The sequence below is a fragment of the Carlito syrichta genome, unplaced genomic scaffold (genome assembly GCF_000164805.1).
Source record: "Carlito syrichta isolate Samal-C Ts95f unplaced genomic scaffold, Tarsius_syrichta-2.0.1 Scaffold312199, whole genome shotgun sequence".
Taxonomy (NCBI): Eukaryota; Metazoa; Chordata; class Mammalia; order Primates; family Tarsiidae; genus Carlito; species Carlito syrichta.
The window spans coordinates 46,573-65,846 of NW_007256295.1; the positions used below are offsets into that span (position 1 = coordinate 46,573).

Genomic DNA, 19,274 nt, shown 5'->3' on the forward strand with positions numbered 1-19,274 from the left:
TTTATACCCTGAGACTTTGCCAAAGTGCTTTATCAGTGCAAAGAGGTTTTTGACAGATTCTCTTGGGTTTTCAAGGTATACAATCATGTATACCATGAGAGATAGCTTGATTTCCTCTTTTCCTATCTGGATACTCCTGATCAACTTCTTTTTTCTGATTACTCTAGTTAGGACTTTCAATACTATATTGAACAGGAGGGGTGAGAGTGGGCATCCTTGTCTTATTCCAGTTTTCAGGGAAATGGTTCCAATTTTTGTCTGTTTGGGAGTATGCTGGCTATGTGTTTCTCGTAGATGACTTTTACTATTTTGAGGTATGTTCCACATATGCCCAGATGTTCAAGGGTTTTTATCAAGAAGGGGTGCTGGATTTTATCAAAAGCTTTTTCTGCATTTAATGATATAATCATGTGGTTTTTGTTTTGACATCTGTTGATGTATTTAATTACATTTATGGTTTTACGAATGTTGAACCAGCCTTGCATCCCAGGGATGAAGCCTACTTCATCATGATGGATGATTTTTGAGATGTGTTGTTGAATCCAGTTTGCTAGGATCTTGTTGAGAATTTTATCATCTATGTTCATCAAAGAGATTGGCCTGTAGTTCTCTTTCTTTGCTGCATTTTTACCTGGCTTGGTTATCAATGTGATGTTAGCTTCATAAATGATTTGGGGAGAGTTCCATCTTTCTCAATCACCTGGAGTACTTTCATTAGGATTGGTATTAGTTCTTCCTTAATAAATGTCTTATAGAATTCTGCTGGAAAGCCATCTGTCTAGGGGTTTTTTTTTTTTGGTAGGTAGTTTTCTTATGACATAGTCGACTTTCTTGATTGATATTGGCCTATTTAGGGTCTCGATTTCTTCTTGTTTCAACCTAGGCAGGTTGTGTGATGTTAGAAAGTCCAAATTTCCTTAAGGTTTTCAAGTTTCTTTCCATACAAGTGTACATCATAGTCTCTAATGGTCTTTTGTATTTCTTCAGAGTCATATGTGACTTCATCTTTTGTGTTTCTGATTGTGTTTATTTGGGCTTTTTCTCCATTTTTTTTTTTTTTTTGGTCAGTCTAGCTAGGGGATCATTGATCTTGTTTATCCTTTCAAAGAACCAGTTTTTTGTTTCATTTATTTTTTGTATTATCTTTTTGTCTTCTAAGTCCTCGATTTGGGCTCTTATTTTTGTGATCTGTATTCTTCTGCTAGAGTTAGCGTTTTGGTGGTCTTACTTTTCCAGCTTCCTTAGGTGACTTGTTAGGTTATTAATTTGTGATTCTTCCATTTTCTTCATGTGCATTTGTAGAGATATGAATTCCCCTCTTACTACAGCTTTCATGGCATCCCAGAGGTTTTGGTAAGATGTTTCTTCATTTTCATTTGTTTCCAGATATCTTTTAATCTCTGTTTTGATTTAATCATTGACCCAGGAGTTGTTTAGCATCGTGCTGTTTATGTCCATGTTTTTGTGGGTTTTGGGGAAACCTTGTTAGTGTTAATGTTTATTTTTATTCCACTGTGGTCTGAGAAGGACATGGTAAAATTTCAATCTTTGAAATTTGTTTATGCTTGATTTATGGCCAAGTATGTGGTCGATCTTAGAGTACGTTCTATGTGGTAATGAGTAGAATGTATATTCTGTGGTCATTGGGTGGATGTTCGTTAGGTATCAATTAAATCCATTTGGTCAAGAGTCACATTGAGGTTCTGGATCTCATTGCTGATTTTTTGTCCTGATGATCTGTCTAGGGTTGTGAGTGGGGTATTAAAGTCCCCAGCTATGATAGTGTTAGAGTCAATATCATTTTTGAGTTTACTTAGATGCTGCTTTATGAAAGTTGGCGTTCCTATGTTGGGTGCATATATGTTTAGGATGGATATTTCTTGTTGATGGATTGAACTCTTTATCATTATGTAGTGGCTTTCTGTATCTTTTAAAATTATTGATAGCTTAAAGGGTATTTTGTCTGAGATTAAGATCACATCTCCTCCTTTCTTTTGTGTTCTGTTTGCCTGAAATTTTGCTTCCTATCCTCTTACTTTGAGTCTGTGAGTGTCCTTTCTAGTGAGATGAGTCTGTTGGAGGAAATATATTGTTGCCTGGTGATATTTTATCCATTTTGCCATTCTGTGTCTTTTCAGTGGTGCATTTAGTCCATTCACATTCAGGGTATTTATTGAAATGTGAGAGTTGATCCCTATCATGAGGTTCTTATACAGTTGTTGTTGTTCTTATACTGTTTGTTTGTTGTCTTTCTTTTGGTTTTGGGGTTGGTTCCTGTGTGTTTTTAATCTTTTTCCTGTACTCTTGTGAAGACTGTCGTTTTTTCCCTTTTCTTCTGTTTTTAATACTTTCTTAAGTATTAAATAAATAAATAGGACTGTCTTTGTGTGATTGCTTGTATGCTTTAGGGAATTTTGTTTGTTTGTTTTTTACTCTTTTCTGGCCTTGTGTCCCTTTTCATTGGTTAGTTGGTATGTATGTCTGTTTTCCCTCCCTCTCCAACTTCCTCTTGACCCCCCCTTCTTCCATTATTTTCCTTTTACTTTCCTCTGTTTGTTTCAGGGAGCAAACCTAAATAAGTGTTTCTTGTAGATGTGGTCTGGTGGCAGTGTAAGTTCTTAGGGATTGGATATCTGGGAACGATTTTAATTTTCCCTCACTGATGAAGCTTAGCGTGGCTTGGTAGGTTATTCTTGGTTGAAATTGTTTATCTTTTAGAACTTTGAAGATAGGGCTACAAGCTCTCCTAGCTTGAAGGGTTTCTGTAGATAAATCTGCTGCTATTCTAATTGGTCTTCCATGGTAGGTAATCTGACTTTTTTCTCTTGCTGCCTTTAGGATTTTTCTTTTTCTTTTTTTTTTTTTTTTTTTTGAGTTGGAGTCTCACTCTGTCACCCAGACTGGAGTGCAGTGGCTGCTCCTGGCCACCGCAGCCTTGACCTGCTGGGCTCTGGCAATCCTTCCGCCTCAGCCTTCCAAGTAGCCGGAATTACAGGCACGCGCTACCACGCCCAGATGATTTTTTGATTTATTGTAGAGATGAGGTCTCGCTGCCCAGGCAGGTCTCGAACCCGCGGGCTTAGGCAATCCACTCACCTCAGCCTCCCAAAGGCACGGGATTACAGGCTGAGCCACCGAGCCCAGCTAGGATTTTTCTTTTATACCTGCTTTGTTTAGGTAAATTATTGTGTGTCTGGGAGTTGGTCTTCTCATTTGTTGTCTTGCAGGGGTTCTCTGAATCTCTTGTGTTTGAATTTTTGCATCACTGATGAGATGAGGGAAGTTTTCTTGAATAATTTCATAGAATGTTTGTTCCACGGTGGTCTCTTTCTCTATTTCTGCCTCAGGAAGTCCAATTACTCTTGGGTTCGGTCTCTTGAAGTAATCGCTCATCTCTTGAAGGTTATGTTCTGTCTTTTAAAGCTTCTTTTCTATGTTTTTGACAGTTTGAGTTAGTTCTATATTTTGGTCCTCTAGCTCTGTCTTTCTTCTGCTTGGCTAATTCTGCTTTTCATGCTTATTAGTTTGATATTTATTTCATTCACTGTATTCTTTACTACTGTTATCTCAGTTATCAACTCCTTCCTAGTTTCCTCTTGTCTCTCTTCAATTCTTTTTAATCTCTCCATTAATGTCTTGATATCTGGGTTTGTAATTTTAGACCAGTTATTTTGGGGCTTCTTCATTGTTTGCATTCCAAGGTCTGTTTTTTCATTATCTGGCCTCCCAGGGGTCTGTGAGGGACCCATATTCTTCTTTTGGTTTTTCTTCATTTGTGTAGATTTCTCTCCTCCTTTCCCTCCCCTTCCTTAATTCTGTTTTTCAGGGAAGGTGGGGTTGCTTTTTTTCTTTTTGTTCAATCTCTTGTTCTTCCTTATGAGGGTCTTCTGGCTTTGTTCACTTTTGAGACTGGACTGTGGATTGGGGGATGTACTTTTTGCAGTTTTGAAATTTAATTGAGGGGGAAGCTGTGATTCAGAATCTGTCTGCAGATCCCAGTATCCACCAACAGGTGTATGAGCACCCTGGAACCCACTTCGCACTGCCTTACAGTCTGTCTATGCATTGGGGTTTAGGTTTGCTCCCTGAAATAAACAGAGGTAAGTAAAAGGAAAATAATGGAAGAAGGGGGGGGTCAAGAGGAAGTTGGAGAGAGAGGAAAAACAGACATACATACCAACTAATGAATGAAAAGGGACACAAGGCCAGAAAAGAGTGAAAAACAAACAAACAAAATTCCCTAAAGCATACCAGCGATCACACAAAGATAGTCCCATAAAATCCTGCCTTTTGATGTGCTCTTCCCCAACACAAGCAGGTAGTCTAAATCCAAAAGCAAACAAAAGTGAACAAAACAATAAAATAAAAAATCAAAATAAGAAACCAGACTAGCTCTGGAGTCTTTCCTGAGTGTCTAAAGTCTCTTCAGCTCTGATCTCTAGCCCCTCCCCTTTGCTCTCATTGCAGGCAAATATGGTTACTCATAGCTTGGGTCAGTTCACTTGGCTTGCTGCCTGACAGGTCTGCCACATAGAACTGAGTTGTCTGTGTCTGATACAGCATAGGGGAGGGCTTCTGTCTCCTGTTTTGGCGAGGTTACCTTAGAAAACAAGGTGGAGGCTGCACAGAGATGGGCGAGGCAATGTGAATCTCTGCCTGGAAAATGGCTGTAGTGGGAGGCTCCTCTTTCACCAATCTTCTCTCTCCACTCATCTGGGGCCCTAGTTGATCCACTATGATAGGCGATGATGGTGTGTATCTGGCATCGGGTACTGGGAACCAGCGATATAGCTGGGTGCTGCAGTTTGGTGTGTCACGGGCAGCTTGGGATGGAGGAGGGAGCTGGGAATTGCCCGGGGCCAGAGCTTAGAGCCACAGTGTTGGCAGCTGTTTAGCACCTGGTAGCAAACAGCTGTAATCCCTTGCGGAGGCCGTAGTGTGACGGAGGCAGTTTGCTGCATGGGACTGGCTATAGTAGCCATCCCCGTGTAGGCGGCGGCTGCAGGAGTACATGGAACTGCCTTCAGGAGCCACCTTTTGTGGAGATCTTCACAGTTCAACTTGTCCCGACGCCATTTTCCCAAGTGTCCCACCAGCCACATAGTTCTAACAACAGCTCTGTTATATGATATTATCCCTATTTTATACATTTCTCAAAATTGAGTCAAAGAAGTTCAGTAATCGGCACAAGGTCATACAGCTAAGGGCAGAGCTCTTGTTTATCTTTCTTTTTGACTTTATCAGTTGCTCCCTACTTTGCTAGTATGCTCACTAGTCACTTGATTCTAGATATTTTCCTTCTATTACGTGGGCCTCAAATTCCCTTACTCTTTTATTTTCTTGCCCACTTTTGCCTGCTTTGCTTTGCTAATCTAAGTGTATCAAATTTTGGAGTTTAAACTTCAGTCTTTTTTTTCTCACTGATCTCTTTATGAAATTAAAATCTGGATACTTTTCTTCTTTTCTTTTAGAATACAAAGTGATGGTGCTCTCGCCCACTCAGAAATAGGCCTGAAGGAAACTTGGGATTTTGACTTTGGAGGTGATGTGCTTGTTTAACACTAGTGAGTAGGCAAAATTCAACTCAGGAAGCATGGACCAGGCACTGGACTAGGCTTTATGGGTATAATTGTGAATGAGGCATAGGGAATGTATTTATTTACAAGGGGCTAAGTACTCTAACAGATAAGTGGAGAGCTCTGTGGAGACACAGCCCAGGGAAAGATTTTTGAGAAGAATGTAGTAGGTTCACCTTGATAATGATGTGGGATCTGGTTAGAGTGTAAACCCTTACTAACCACAGTTTCAGAGAAGTAGGGAGCTAGCTTCTTCAGGCTTAGAAATCCCTGATCATTTCTAGACTTGGACAGACATTCTCTCAGTTCAGTATATCTTGGAATCACCTGGAGGGCCTGCAAAACACAGTTGTTGGTCCCACCCCACAGGGTTTCCCATTCGATATGTCTGGGATGGGACCCAAGAATATACATCTCTAGCAAGTTCCCAGGGGATGCTGATGCTGCTGGTCTGGGAGCCACATGTAGAGAACCACTGGTTTAGAAATAGAGAACTAATTATTATTCTCTTTGGGAAGAGGAGGGAGAGATTAGGAAAAGTGTCAGGAAGTTATGCCCAATCTTTTTTTTCAAATTTGAGACAATTTCCTCAAAATTTGGAAAAATTGTTTAGATAAAAACAACATATCAAATTTACTATTTTTTCAGTAACTTTTAAAATATTTAATGAATATCATAAGGCAGATTTTATCTGATGTTAGTTTGGTACTTCAGGAGTTGGAAGAAATAATCTTTTAGACGTTCAAAAAATGTCTTAGGCATAGTATCTGTTTCATTAATATTTTTGTACTTTTGAAATTAATATTAACTAGAGAGAAACTTTTAGAATTGGCTTTTATAGTTTAATGAAGATTGAGCCTGTTGCTACTGTATTACCTCAGTGTTTATATAGCTTTAGGGTTCCTGCTTTAAAATACTTTAGAAGTCATATAAAAATAAAACAATCTTCAGTGTTGGAGCTCACCTTTGGAAAAACTATATATTTGAAGGATACGGTAAGTAATTTAGCAAGGACTTTGGCTGACCTTAGAAAAACATTGAGTCATAATATTTTGCAGCAGTCTGGTGTGTCATATTCTCTGAACATTGGCCACGGTTGTGTAGAAAGTCATAGACTTAAAATAACTAAACATGAGGAGAAAATTGTTAGAAAAAATAAATTGGGAAAAGAGCCACCTTGAACTGAGAAGAAAAAGGCAATGTTATGAGATAATTTATTTTTCAAAAACAAGAGTGCATGTTACATATATGAATCTATTTTAGTGAGGGAGTATACTAATTAAAATATTTCTAAGATTTTTATGTCAGGTTTAAGTAAGAATCATACTAAAATATCTTTTTCACTGCAGAATTTACCTGTAGAGGGAGATCAGAGCAGAACGTTTCATTTTTATTTTACTGGGATCATCTACAATCAAATGCAATTACTTTTCTTCTAACCAATCTCCTCTTAATGCAAATATTCCAACCAATTATTTTGAGAAAACTCACCAAGGCTTTGAACAAGTCACTAAAAATTTTTAATTAAGACATGCACAGTATCTAGGACTTGAAATGTGAATGGCAATTTGTTTCCTTTTTTCTTAAAAATGCTTCTTGATGCTGGATAAGTTAGAGAGGTCAGACATTTGCTCTTTTTTCACCCCTCTGCTTTCTAGCTGTAAATGTGATTCCTATTATGTATTAAAATGAATTTATTCAGATTGTTACAGTGCTCTGATATAACTTAAGTCTGTTGTAACTGTGAGCAGTAGCCGTTCATCTCTGACTTTGCCTGCTGGATTAACCATTGTGCTTTGTACTGATAGTTTAATCTACTACATCATTTGTGCTATGAATGTATTTTCCAAGAATTCAGATAATAAAATTGAGAATGGCCATGATTCCAATACTGGAATGCTGAAGACATCACTGATAAAGAAATTTATTATTATTGTACATGGAAATCTATATTATACATATATATATTATTATATATATATATTAGTATATAATGACTTGTTTAAATGGATGGAAAGACACATGGAATTGATTAGGAAATTATATATCCAAAATCATTCTGCACCATGCACAGAAAATAATTTGGAGTTGGGCTTTGTTGTGGGTTGAGTTGTGTCCCCTCCAAAATTCATTATGCTAAGGAACTACTCCTAGAACCTTAGAATGTGACCTTGTTTGGAAGTAGGGTTACTGTAGATAATATCAGTTAGGATGAACACATAGTGGAGTAGTGGACTCACCCTACTCCACTATGATTGGTGTTCTTGTAAACAGGGGAAATTTGGACACAGATATGTATGCAGGGAGAACGCCATGTGAAGATTGGGGTTAGGCTGCCATATACCTAGGAACTGCAGGAAGCTAGCAGGCAGAACTTCTTTAGTGCCTTCAGAGGGAGCACAACCCTGTTGACACCTTGATCTTGGGCTTTTAGCCTCCAGAACTGTGGGACAATGCACTTCTGTGGTTTAAGCCACACAGCATTTTGTACTCTGTTATGACAGCCCTAGCAAAACAATACAGTCTTAGTGGGGAGATGTACAAGCACCTGAGGAGACTGAATCTCACAAGTCTGGGACAAGGCAAGTACATCTAAATCAATCAGCACTTTTCCCATCGTGTTTAAATAAAAGCATTTATTGTAACAGAAAAGTCTACAGTGTAGTATAATGTGTATTTTCTTCTTTTTTTTTTTTTGAGTGAGAGTCTCACTCTGTCACCCAGGCTGGAATGCAGTGGCATGCCCATGGCCACCCCAGCATCAACCCACTGGGCTCAGGCAGTCCTTTGGCCTCAGCCTTCCAAATAGCTGGAACTACAGGTGTGCGCTACCATGGCCGGCTAATTTTTTTTATTTTATTGTAGAGATGAGGTCTCGCCAAGTTGCCAAGGCTGGTATCAAACCTGTGGGCTCAGGCAGTTCCCCAACCTCGGTCTCCCAAAGTGCTGGGATTACAGACTTGAGCCACTGCATCCAGCTGATAATAATGTGTATTTTCAAATAAATACCTATTAATATTTCTATGTTAAAGTAATAGCACAATGTAATGCACAGTTCTTTCTCATGCTCTGTTGTGTTTTTGGACTGGTATGACTGTGTCCTGGTTGACTCCCCCGGTGCTCACAGTTCTCAGCCTGCCTGCTGTTTGTGCTCCTTTGGCCATCTCGTCTTCCTTCTTCCTCATCACATATTCAAGTATCACCAAGGACAATGAATTTGAGATGATGAAACATTTTTAGTTAGCCTTGGTAAAGATAATTCTTACCATCAAGCTTATAATTTGAAGTAGTTTACATGGATAAATACTAAAAATATTCAAATAAAGAGTTTTTAAAAAATGCTTTCTATTCCTGTTTGGAAGGCAACATGATATCACCAGTAGAATAAGAGTTTTCAACGTCTCACATATATCTAATGGATTGGATGTGAGCGGGACTGTTTTCTGTGGCATGTGGTAATAATTCCGATTTAATTGGAAGTGCCTGAGTACCTCCATTTACTTAGTAGCAATTTCTAATATGTATTAAATAAAAATTTTAGAACGTATGCTTTTGGTTTTCTTTCTAATGTTTATTATTAATTCTGCTATACTTTTTATATTATTAAATTGGTAGAATGTATTATGTAATGTATTTAAATTTAGAATGATTCCGAAGGTGTTTTAGCTTTAGGACCCTCTGGTTGACAAATATATTTTTCAGGTCAAATATGATAGGCAAGATTTGGCATGTGTTTTTCATTGGGCAGATATGTGTCTGCTCACATGATTATATGTTATTTAGGACAAGTGCACTTTGAGATTTATAAGGTGTTTCTATTTAATAATGGATGTTGGATGTAAAAACAAGTTCCTCTTAGGTGTTGAATTGTTATAAAATTCCTCAACTTCTGAAATTTGCACTATTTTGTGATTATTCTTTCTATAATAATTTGAGAATGCCATTATTAATAGTATTTACAGAGTTCATTTGTTCAACACTGAGACAACTACTTGAAACCTATTTTCATAAGTGAACATTGTATAAATAAAAGAGCATAAGTGTACACTATGCTATTTTTTAAGAATACTGTAGAATTCTAAACATATTTCTAAGTTCTCACAAAGAAGAAAATCAGTGTAGCAGTACAGGGTAGAAAATTTCTTGGTATGTTTCAAAATTGATTGTTACATTATGTTGAGAAGCTATTGCACATTTCTTTTTTTTTGGAATTAAAATTTTACTAGTATTTTGCTAATAATATGATATTGTGTTTATGTTTCTCATCCAGAGAGGTGGCGTGCTGGCATACATTGGGAATCTTCGCTTGCTTGCCGAGTTTTCCAGCCCTTTTGTGAATCAGCGGTAGGTTACTGAGATAATGTATTTTAAATCTGTGCTGTTTAGTTTGGGGAAATTCCTTCCCCAAGATTCTAAGGCTACTATAAAAAGATAAGGATCTGTAATGTGAATTATTATCACCGTTGTACACATTAGGCAAGTAAGGCTTGGAAAGATTAGAATAACTTATCCAAGGTTTCCTAGCCAGTGAGTGGTGGCTCTAGCTTTTTTTTTTTTTTTTTTTGAGTTGGAGTGTGACTCTGTCACCCTTGCTGGAGTGCAGTGGCACACTCATGGCTACCCCATCCTCAACCTGCTAAGCTCCTGCGATCCTTCTGCCTCAGCCTCCCAAGTAGTCGGAACTATAGGCATGCACTACTACGCCCGGCTAATTTTTTATTTCTTGTAGAGATGAGGTCTCACCAAGTTGCTTGGGCTGGTCTCAAATCTGCGGTCTCAGGCAATCCACTCACCTTGGTCTCCCAAAGTGCTGGGATTACAGGCTGAGCCACTGAGCCCAGCCAGCATTAGTTTTTGAACCCTGCTCTCTCTGCAATGGGATAATGCTCTATAATGCCTGGTCCCAAGGCATTCTTTTACCCTCCACCAGGACACTGCAAGATAAACTGTACTCAGTGGATCTTTGAATTCCATGGAATTCTTTTGTTTTGTTTTTGAGTTGGAGTTTCACTCTGTCACCGAGGCTGAGGTACAGTGGCACGCTCACTGCCATCGCAGCCTCGACCAACTGGGCTCAGGCGATCCTTCTGCCTCAGTCTTCCAAGTAGCTGAAACTACAGGCAGGTGCCTTCACACCCAGCTAGTTTTTTAATTTATTGTAGAGATGAGGTCTTGCCAAGTTGCCCAGGGTGCTCTCGAACCACTGGACTCAGGCAATCCTCTTGCCTCTGACTTCCAAAGTGCTGGGATTATAGGCGGGAGCCACCATACCTGGTTCCATGGAATTCTTTATGGAAAAGAACAAACGCCACTCTGGCTCATGTTGGGTTCAGTTAATATCCCTGACATTAACTTCCTCTTGTCCCCAAATTCTGTTATCAATGTTATCTTAGTCTCTCATTTTTAAGAAATCATTTTATTTTTATTTAATTTTTAAATTTAAAAGACTACTTTTATTTCAAATACACACAATATAAATGACTAAACCAATAAATGTACAATATTGATATCCATCACAGGAATTTTTAAAGAACCATCTTAACTGTTTTTAAGAATACAGATCAGAGTGCTAAGTATATTCACATTGTTGTGCAACAGATCTCTAGAACATTTTCATCTTGCAAAATTGAAATACTCATTAAACACTAATTCCTTTTTTCCCTCCCCCCAACCCTTGATAACCACTTTTTTATTGTTGACTGTTTGTTTCTGTGACTTTTTGACGACCTTAGATTACTTTGTCCTTTTGGGACTGGCTTATTTTGCTTAGCACAAGAGTTCCTATTTCTCTACATCCTCACCAATGTTTGTTATTTTTTGTTCTTTTGATAGTAGCAGTCTTCATGAGTGTGAGATGATGTCTCATGTAGTTTTGATTTGCTTTTTTTCTGTGACTCATGATGTTGAGCATCTTTCCTATGTATCTTGGTCATTTGTATGGCTTTGAAAGATTGTGTATTCAAGTCTGCTCATTTTTAAAAACATTTTTATTGTAAAGATGTGGGGTACAATCCAGGGTTAGGTACATAAACATTGATCATGCAGGTACCCCTGTTAATGAGGTATGCTCCTCCAGGTTTTCTTTGATATTAGATTGTAGTAGTTCTTCTATATTTTGAATATTAATCATATCAGAAGATGATAGTATCAGAGTAATTATTTGCAGATCCTTTCAACTGTTCCATAGGTTGCCTTTTCACTATGTTGATTGTTTCTTTCAATGTGCAGACGGTTTTAAAGTCAATGCAGTCCAATTTGTCTTTTTGTTCCTGTGCTTTTGGTATCATATCTCCAAAAATCATTGCCAAGTTCAATGTCCTGAAGGTTTCTCCCTCTAATTTCTTCTTAGTGCTTTAAGGTTTGGTCTCATGTTTAGGTCTTTAATCCATTTTGAATAAATTTTTTGTATATGTTGTAAGGCCCCAATTTTATTCATTTGAAAAGGGATATACAGGTTTTCTAGAAAATTTGCTGATGAGGCTATCCTTTCCCTGTTTGTAGTCTTGAGACTCTTATCAAAAGCCATTTGGCCATATATGCAAAGGTTTATTTCCAGCTTTGTGTTCTGTTCCATTGGTCTGTATGTCTGTCTTTGTGCCAATACCACACCATCTTGATTACTATTGCTTTGTAGTATGTTTTGAAATAAGAAAATGTTGGAAGTCCAACTTTGTTATTCTTTTTTCAAGATAGTCTTGGCTATTTAGGGTCTTGAGAGATTCCATATTAATTTTAGAATTTTTAAAATATTTCTGCAAAAAAATGCCATTGAGATTTTTATAGGAATTATATTGAATCTGTAGATTGCTTTGGGTTATATAGATTTTTTTTTGAGACAGGGTCTCACTCTGTTACTCAAGGGTGGAGTACAGTGGTGTGATCGTGGCTCACTGGGTTCAACTGATCCTCATGCCTCAGCCTCCTGAGTAGCTGGGATTACCGGCAGGTACCACTACCACTGGCTAATTTTTAAAAATTTGTTTTTTGTAGAGGTGTGTCTGGCTATGTTGCCCAGGCTGGCCATTAATTGCTTAATTATCATAATGAAAAAAAACTTAACCAGGCATGGTGGCATGTGCTTGTAGTCTTATTGGTCTCATAAGTTATTATTATTATTGATTTATTTTTTAGAGATGGGGTCTTACTATGTTGCCAAGGCTGACCTGGAACTCAGTCATCCTGGCTCAGCCTACGAGTAGCTGAGATTACAGGCACAAACCACCTCGCTCAGCTCTGGTCTCAAGAATTATTGAGGACCTGAGTGAACATTTTTTTTTGGTGGGTTACATCTATTGGTACTTAATAGATTGGAAATTAAAATGGAAACATTTAAATGTATTTATTAATTCATTTAACACTAACAATAACATTACATGTTAACATAATATTTGTGTGTGTGTGTGAGTGAGAGAGAGAGAGAAATACATGACCAAAAGAAAACCCCAAAAATTCAGTGGGAAGAGTGTCATCGTTTTACATTTTTGCAAATTTCTTTCATGTCTGAATTCAGCTGATTCTCAAGTCTGCTTTTATTTTCAGTCTGTTGTGATATGTTGTTTTGGTTGAGGCATATGAAAAATATCTGGCCTCTCTGAGTTAATAATTTACTAAGAAAAGGAAAAGCATTTTAGTAGCCTTTCAAATAATTGTGGATATTCTTCTCTAATACCTCACTGAAATATGCTAGGAAGTAGTTTCTTTCTTTCTTTTTTTTTTTGAGTTGGAGTCTCACTCTGTTGCCCAGGCTGGAGTGCAGTGGCACACTCGTGGCCACCCCAGCGTTGACTTGTTAGGCTCCTGCGATCCTTCTGCCTTAGCCTTCCAAGTAGCCAGAACTACAGGCATACACTACCATGCCAAGCCAATTTTTTCAATTTATTGTAGAGACAAAGTCTCACCAAGTTGCCCGGGCTGGTCTCGAACCCGCAGGCTCAGGCAATCCACTCGCATCGGCCTCCCAAAGTGCTGGGATTACAGACTGAGCCACTGAGTCCAGCGGAATTAGTTTCTTAAAGGGTACTTAAATGTAAAATCTGAAACCATATCAATGAACTATTTATATTCTGCTACATTCAAATCCGTTGGTCTCTCTTGGGCTTTGAATCTTTTACCCATGCATAACTTTGATTCTCTACATCTTGGTCACATGGAAAATATCGGTTCATTGAGTTACATAGATCTTATAGAGATTGACACATTTATTAGATGATGTTTTTTGTTGCTGTTTGTTTGTTTGTTTGTTTGTTTTGAGTTGGAGTCTCACTCTGTCGCCCAGACTGGAGTGCAGTGGCCGCTCCCGGCCACCGCAGCCTCGACCTGCTGGGCTCCGGCGATCCTTCCGCCTCAGCCTTCCGAGTAGCCGGAATTACAGGCATGCGCTACCACGCCCGGCTGATTTTTTGATTTATTGTAGAGATGAGGTCTCACTGCCCAGGCGGGTCTCAAACCCGCAGGCTCAGGCAATCCACTCACCTCAGTCTCTCAAAGGCGCGGGATTACAGGCTGAGCCACCGAGCCCAGCTAAATGATATATTTTTAAAGCCCGTGTTAGTTAATGTAACCTTAGATCTCATTAGAAAAGTATTTAAGTATTGGGAAGCTGGCTCACAGTGGCAGATACAAATTTTCAAAAATTCTGATCATTTGAAAATTTACTTTCTTTTCCCCCTGAGTTGAAGTCTCACTCTGTCGCCCAGGCTGGAGTGCAGTGACATGCTCACAGCCACCCCAGCATCGACCTGTTGGACTCTGGGGATTCTTCCACCTCGGCCTTCCAAGTAGCTGGAACTACAGGCACGCTACCATGCCTGGCTAATTTTTTGATTTATTGTAGAGATGAGGTCTCACCATGTTGTCCAGGCTGTTCTCGAACCTGTGAGCTCAGGTAGTCTTCTCTCCTCAGCTTCCCAAAGTGCTGGGATATTTGTTTACTGGCAACAAACACTGTCTGTCAGTTGCTTTCCTTGGTATGATAAGCCCACTTTGTTCATTTTTGAGATGCCTGCCAAATGGCTCAAGCAACCATAGTTTGCTGTTTTTTTTCAAGCAAGAATGGTGTTTTCTGGAATCAGGTAGTTAAGCTGTAGTTCAAACAATCACCCAAGAGTTTTTCCTCAAGACAACCCTTGTCTTCTGCAGCAGAAGTGCTTCATGTATACTTTCTACATTATCACAATAAATACTAAAAAGATATGTACTCAAAGGTATGATTTAATAAAATTAATAATTCTTACTGCTTCATCAAAGACATTCCTAAGTGAAGCTTTTTCTTCTTTTTTCTGGTTTTGTTTTGAACTACAAGTGCATGCCAGTAAAAAATAAGAGTAGCCACTAATACCATTTCTTGGAATTGCCTTGATTTGTGCTAAGATGCCTACAGTTTTGTTCACTAGTGCTTTGCACCATTAGTGCAGAAGTCAGCACAATGAAAAAGGCAAATAACATTTTCATATTATCATAAAAACTGTTTTCCCTTGTAGACCACCTGAAAAGGACTCAGGGGTCCAGGGACCACATTCCAAGACCTATTATTGATTGATACTTGTCATGCAAGGCCTCATCAAGAATGTGGGACCCACTCTTTTTTAAACATTTTTTTTATTTTAAAGATGTGGGGTACAATTCAGATTTACGTATACAAGTGGTCATTGTACAGGCAAAGTTTGGGCCTCCCTTTGGTCCCCACTTTGCCTGGTTTGACATCAGGTACCTTTATTGATGTTATGTGTCCCCCCTCCTCCCCTGGTAGTGTCCTGCTACTGCCAACCCCTTTCTTTTTGTATCATGGTAAAGGTTCAGGTGGCCCCTCTTTAAAACTGTTTTTAAAAAATGTTTTCAATCTTGTTTTCATCTCCCGAATTGTTCTGCTAATTTATTTGTGTTAGTTATCTGCTTTATCTTATATCTCATTAGGCTTTATAATCAATATTCTCAACTCATTATCTGACATTTCAGGAATTCATTTTGGTGAGGTTCTTTTGTTGAAGAATTGGTGTGCCCCTTTGGAGGGGTAACCCTTTTTTTAATGTTTCATGATTGTTTCTCTGGTTCTTATCTGGATGAACAATGGCAGCTAATCTGTATGAGTTCCTTTGATATAGATAGCTTTGTATGTAGCCTTTCCCAAGTGTTGGTTGTAATAGTAATGTAGTCAGGAGGTGGGCTGGCTTGACTGCTCCTGTGAGCCTGGGGTGGTGGGGGTCTCAGGAGGCTTCACTTACTCCTTGGTGGTCTACGCTTGTGACGCGTTATTCAACCTCCAGGCCAGTAGGTGGCGCAAGTGGATGAGAGCTGGCGACTGTCACGTGGATGGGTATTTCCCCGATCCTTGTTTACTGTGAGAAGTGCTCTTCTATCTCAGCTGCGAGCTGCTCTGTGGAGGGCCCTGTGGTCTACCTCCTAGTTCAGCCCTGGGGAGGGAAAACCAAGAGGGGAAGGGCTGAACTGGCAGGCCCATCAATGGTCCACTGATGTCAGGCACAGGCACTGCTCCGAGGTGGGGTCTGGTGTGCGGTCTCCAGGGGTGGGGGTGGCCCGAGTGCCTTATCTAGAAGAGCAGTAGCTCCAGGGTACCTGGGGTAAGTCTGGGGGCTGAGCAGAGAGAACAGCGCTGCACCAAGGGCTCTGCCCCTGGGGGAGGGGTTCCTACTCTAGGCGCAGGGAGGCTAGACGACTAATCCGGGTCTGTATCGACGGGGGCTGCCAGGTCCTTGGTACTGGGGGTATGGGCACACACACTTCCTCAGCAGGCAAAGAGGGGCTGTGGCTCCTCCACAATGATACCTGCAGCCCAGTTCCAGCTGACCTTGGCACCAGACCTCACTACCCTGGAGAAAACATGGGATCAGGAACTGTCCTGCCTCTCAGGCCGCTGACTCAAGTGCAGAGGGGTGAGGTCCCGCCTGCTGGTCTCCTGCCACGTGGACTGCTTTCCCAGTTGTGTAGGAGTGAGGGACCCTCCTTTTCCTGAGTATTGCCGGAGCTTGCTCCCCTAACTCGTCCTGGAGGGAGGCTAGGGTTCTTAACAGTGGTGCTCGCTGAAGAGTGCCGGGATGGCCGTAGGACTAGCTGTTCATGAGAAGCCGCAGCTACAGCTACCTCTTCTCCTCGGGTTGTAAATTCCGGAGCGTGGGTCCTGGCTAGGCTCCTGTCATTTAGGTTTCTATTCTGGGTTTTGCTGGGGCCCCTTGCCATAACCTGCGGGAGTTCAGTGATGCGCAGAGACTGACTCCAGGTTGCAGATCTGACTCTGGCTGCTTGTGTCTCTTTCTGGGAGGTAAACACGGCTTTGGGGGAATTCCCTGCTGCTCCCAGCCTGTGGCTGGGATGAACCCAGGTCTGGTTCCAAACTCTGGGGTAGGATCCATGTTCCCTGCCCTGCTCAGGTTTTGGGAGGCCCGGCTCCTGCTCCAGACCCAGCAGCCTAGTCTGTGGGCAGAAACCAAAATGCCTGTAGCAGTCGCTGTGGCTAAGACACTGGACCTGGGTCAAAATGGTGTTCTCCTTACTGACCTGGGTTTGGAAGAATACCCATGGCTTTACTGGGTGTCTTTTTTCTTGCCAACTCTCGGCCTCCCCAAGACAGCTCCTGGGCTCAGGAGAAATTGGGGTGTTTTCCCTTGACCTGGATTAAGCAGATCCCTGATTGGAAGGTATATCTCAGGAGCAAGGTTTCAGTCCTATCCGGTCTTCTGGGCCACACTCACTTTTCTCTGCAGTGTGCTATGGCGGGGGGTGGTGGTGGTAGGGCGTTTGCCTTTCCCATTCCCGAGATCTGGGGAGTCCTTTGCTGACCTGATGAATATCCATTTTCCTTCATGTTGGTCTTTCCACACTGTTTCACAATGTTTCTGTGAGGTATGTTTGAAAACTTCTAGTCTGCCATCTTGGAAGAAGAAAACAAACAAGGAAATTGTCTTTTTATTTTCTTGTCTTTCACAGAGCACTTTTTTTGTTTTGTTTTTAGTTTTAGTGACGTCTAGCTTATCAATTTTCTCTTTCATGGATTGTGCTTTTTGTATTGTACGTAAAAAACCATCACTATAACCAAGTTCATACAGGTTTTTTTTTTTCTTCTGGAAGTTTTATATTTTGCGTTTCACATTTAGGTCTGTAATCCAGTTTGAGTTAATGTTTGTGTGAGGGCTCTGCCTAAGTTCATTGTCCTGCATATGGACATATAATATCGCACAGTTTGTTGAAAAGACCCCTTTTCTCAATGGAATTACCTTTACACCTTGGTCAAAACTCAGTTGAGTCTATTTGTGTGGGTCTATTTCTGAGCTCTCTGTTTTGTTCCGTTAATTTATTTGTTTATTCTTTCACTAGGGCTGTGCTGTCTTGATTACTGCAACTTTATAGTAAGTCATAGAAATCTGTAGTGTGAGTCCTCCAACTTTGTTCTTTTTCAGCCTTCTAGACTATTCTAGGCTCTTTACCTGTCTATGTAAACCTTAAGGGGATGGTTATTGAACTTTAAAAACTAAAAGTGGTTAATCCCCAGAGATGCAGTGTAAGTGTGATGTTTCTTTAATGATTTTCTCAGGTGGTTCTTTGAAGCTCTGAAGTATCCCAAGTTTTCCAAAGCTAACATCATCAATGGAGCGCTCATGACAGTGGTTTTCTTCATCGTGCGGATTGCCTCGATACCTCCTTTTTATGGCTTCATGTATTCTGTATATGGAACAGAACCCTACATAAGGCTGGGATTTTTAGCCCAAAGTGCCTGGGCCTCTACTTGTGTTGCTTTGGATGTGATGAATGTCATGTGGATGATCAAAATTTCAAAAGGGTACATCAAAGTCATCTCTCTCCTCAGACAAGAGAAAGCCAAAAGTAGTCTTCAGAATGGAAAACTTGACTAAAGGTATGATTCTGATAAGCAAATTTTATTACTACCTGACATTACGTCTGCTGAGAGGATGAATTCTTGGCATGTTCTTGTGCAGAGTGCTACTGCAGGGACTGTTTGCCCTTCTCCTCTCTGAGATCTGGGGTGTCCTTTGCTGTTCTGATGAATATTCATTTTTCTTCTTGAATTGGGGTTCACTGTGTTTGTCTTTCCATACTGTTTCACAATGTTTTGGTGAGGCTTTTGAAAAAATCAAATATAATTGTTATCCAGGGTTTCAGTGTCTTTATTTTTACCTTTAGAAAAGAGAAACTAAAGTTTAGTTTCCATCCCAAGATTTTTTTTTCTGCTTGTCTTCCACATTATTTATAAGCATGGATAAAATCTTAAAGGTTTAAATAAAATATTATGAAGACGGTGGGAAATCTTTTCAGAAATCACTTAACCTACTTTGGTATATTTCTCTATGAAAGATGACTGTTGACTATGATAATTTGGCAAAGTGGGTGTTGTCACCAATTTTGCTAAAAGAATGGGAACTGCTGTTAAATCTGTAAATAGCTATTAACATTTGTCATACTGTACTCTTTACTTACTAGGCTGTCAGTATCTCTGTAGGGTTTAATTTCTAAATTTTGGGCATGTTCTTTTGCTAGCCTATTTAGAAGTGATGTATTTTTCATTTCAGATATACAATCATCTATTAATGGTGAAGTATTTTACCACTTTGGAAATATTTCATTAGTTTTGTCAGGGAAAATACCTCCTGCCAGATTTTTCAGATTTCACATTCTTATTTCTGTATTAGTATTTTATCAAATTATTGATTTTTAAATTTTTATAGCAAG

General features: G+C 39.8%; 1 protein-coding gene across 1 annotated transcript in view; it reads left to right on the plus strand.

Annotated features, from left to right (window-relative positions):
• The window catches only part of LOC103272274 (transmembrane protein 56-like), a 51,131-nt gene extending 32,692 nt beyond the window's left edge, over positions 1-18,439 (plus strand). The window contains exons 5-6 of the mRNA XM_008069764.1: positions 9,847-9,920; positions 18,121-18,439. Of these exons, the coding sequence (XP_008067955.1) occupies positions 9,847-9,920; positions 18,121-18,439 (393 nt within the window). The remainder of the gene's footprint in view (positions 1-9,846; positions 9,921-18,120) is intronic.
• The last annotated feature ends 835 nt before the right edge of the window (positions 18,440-19,274 follow it).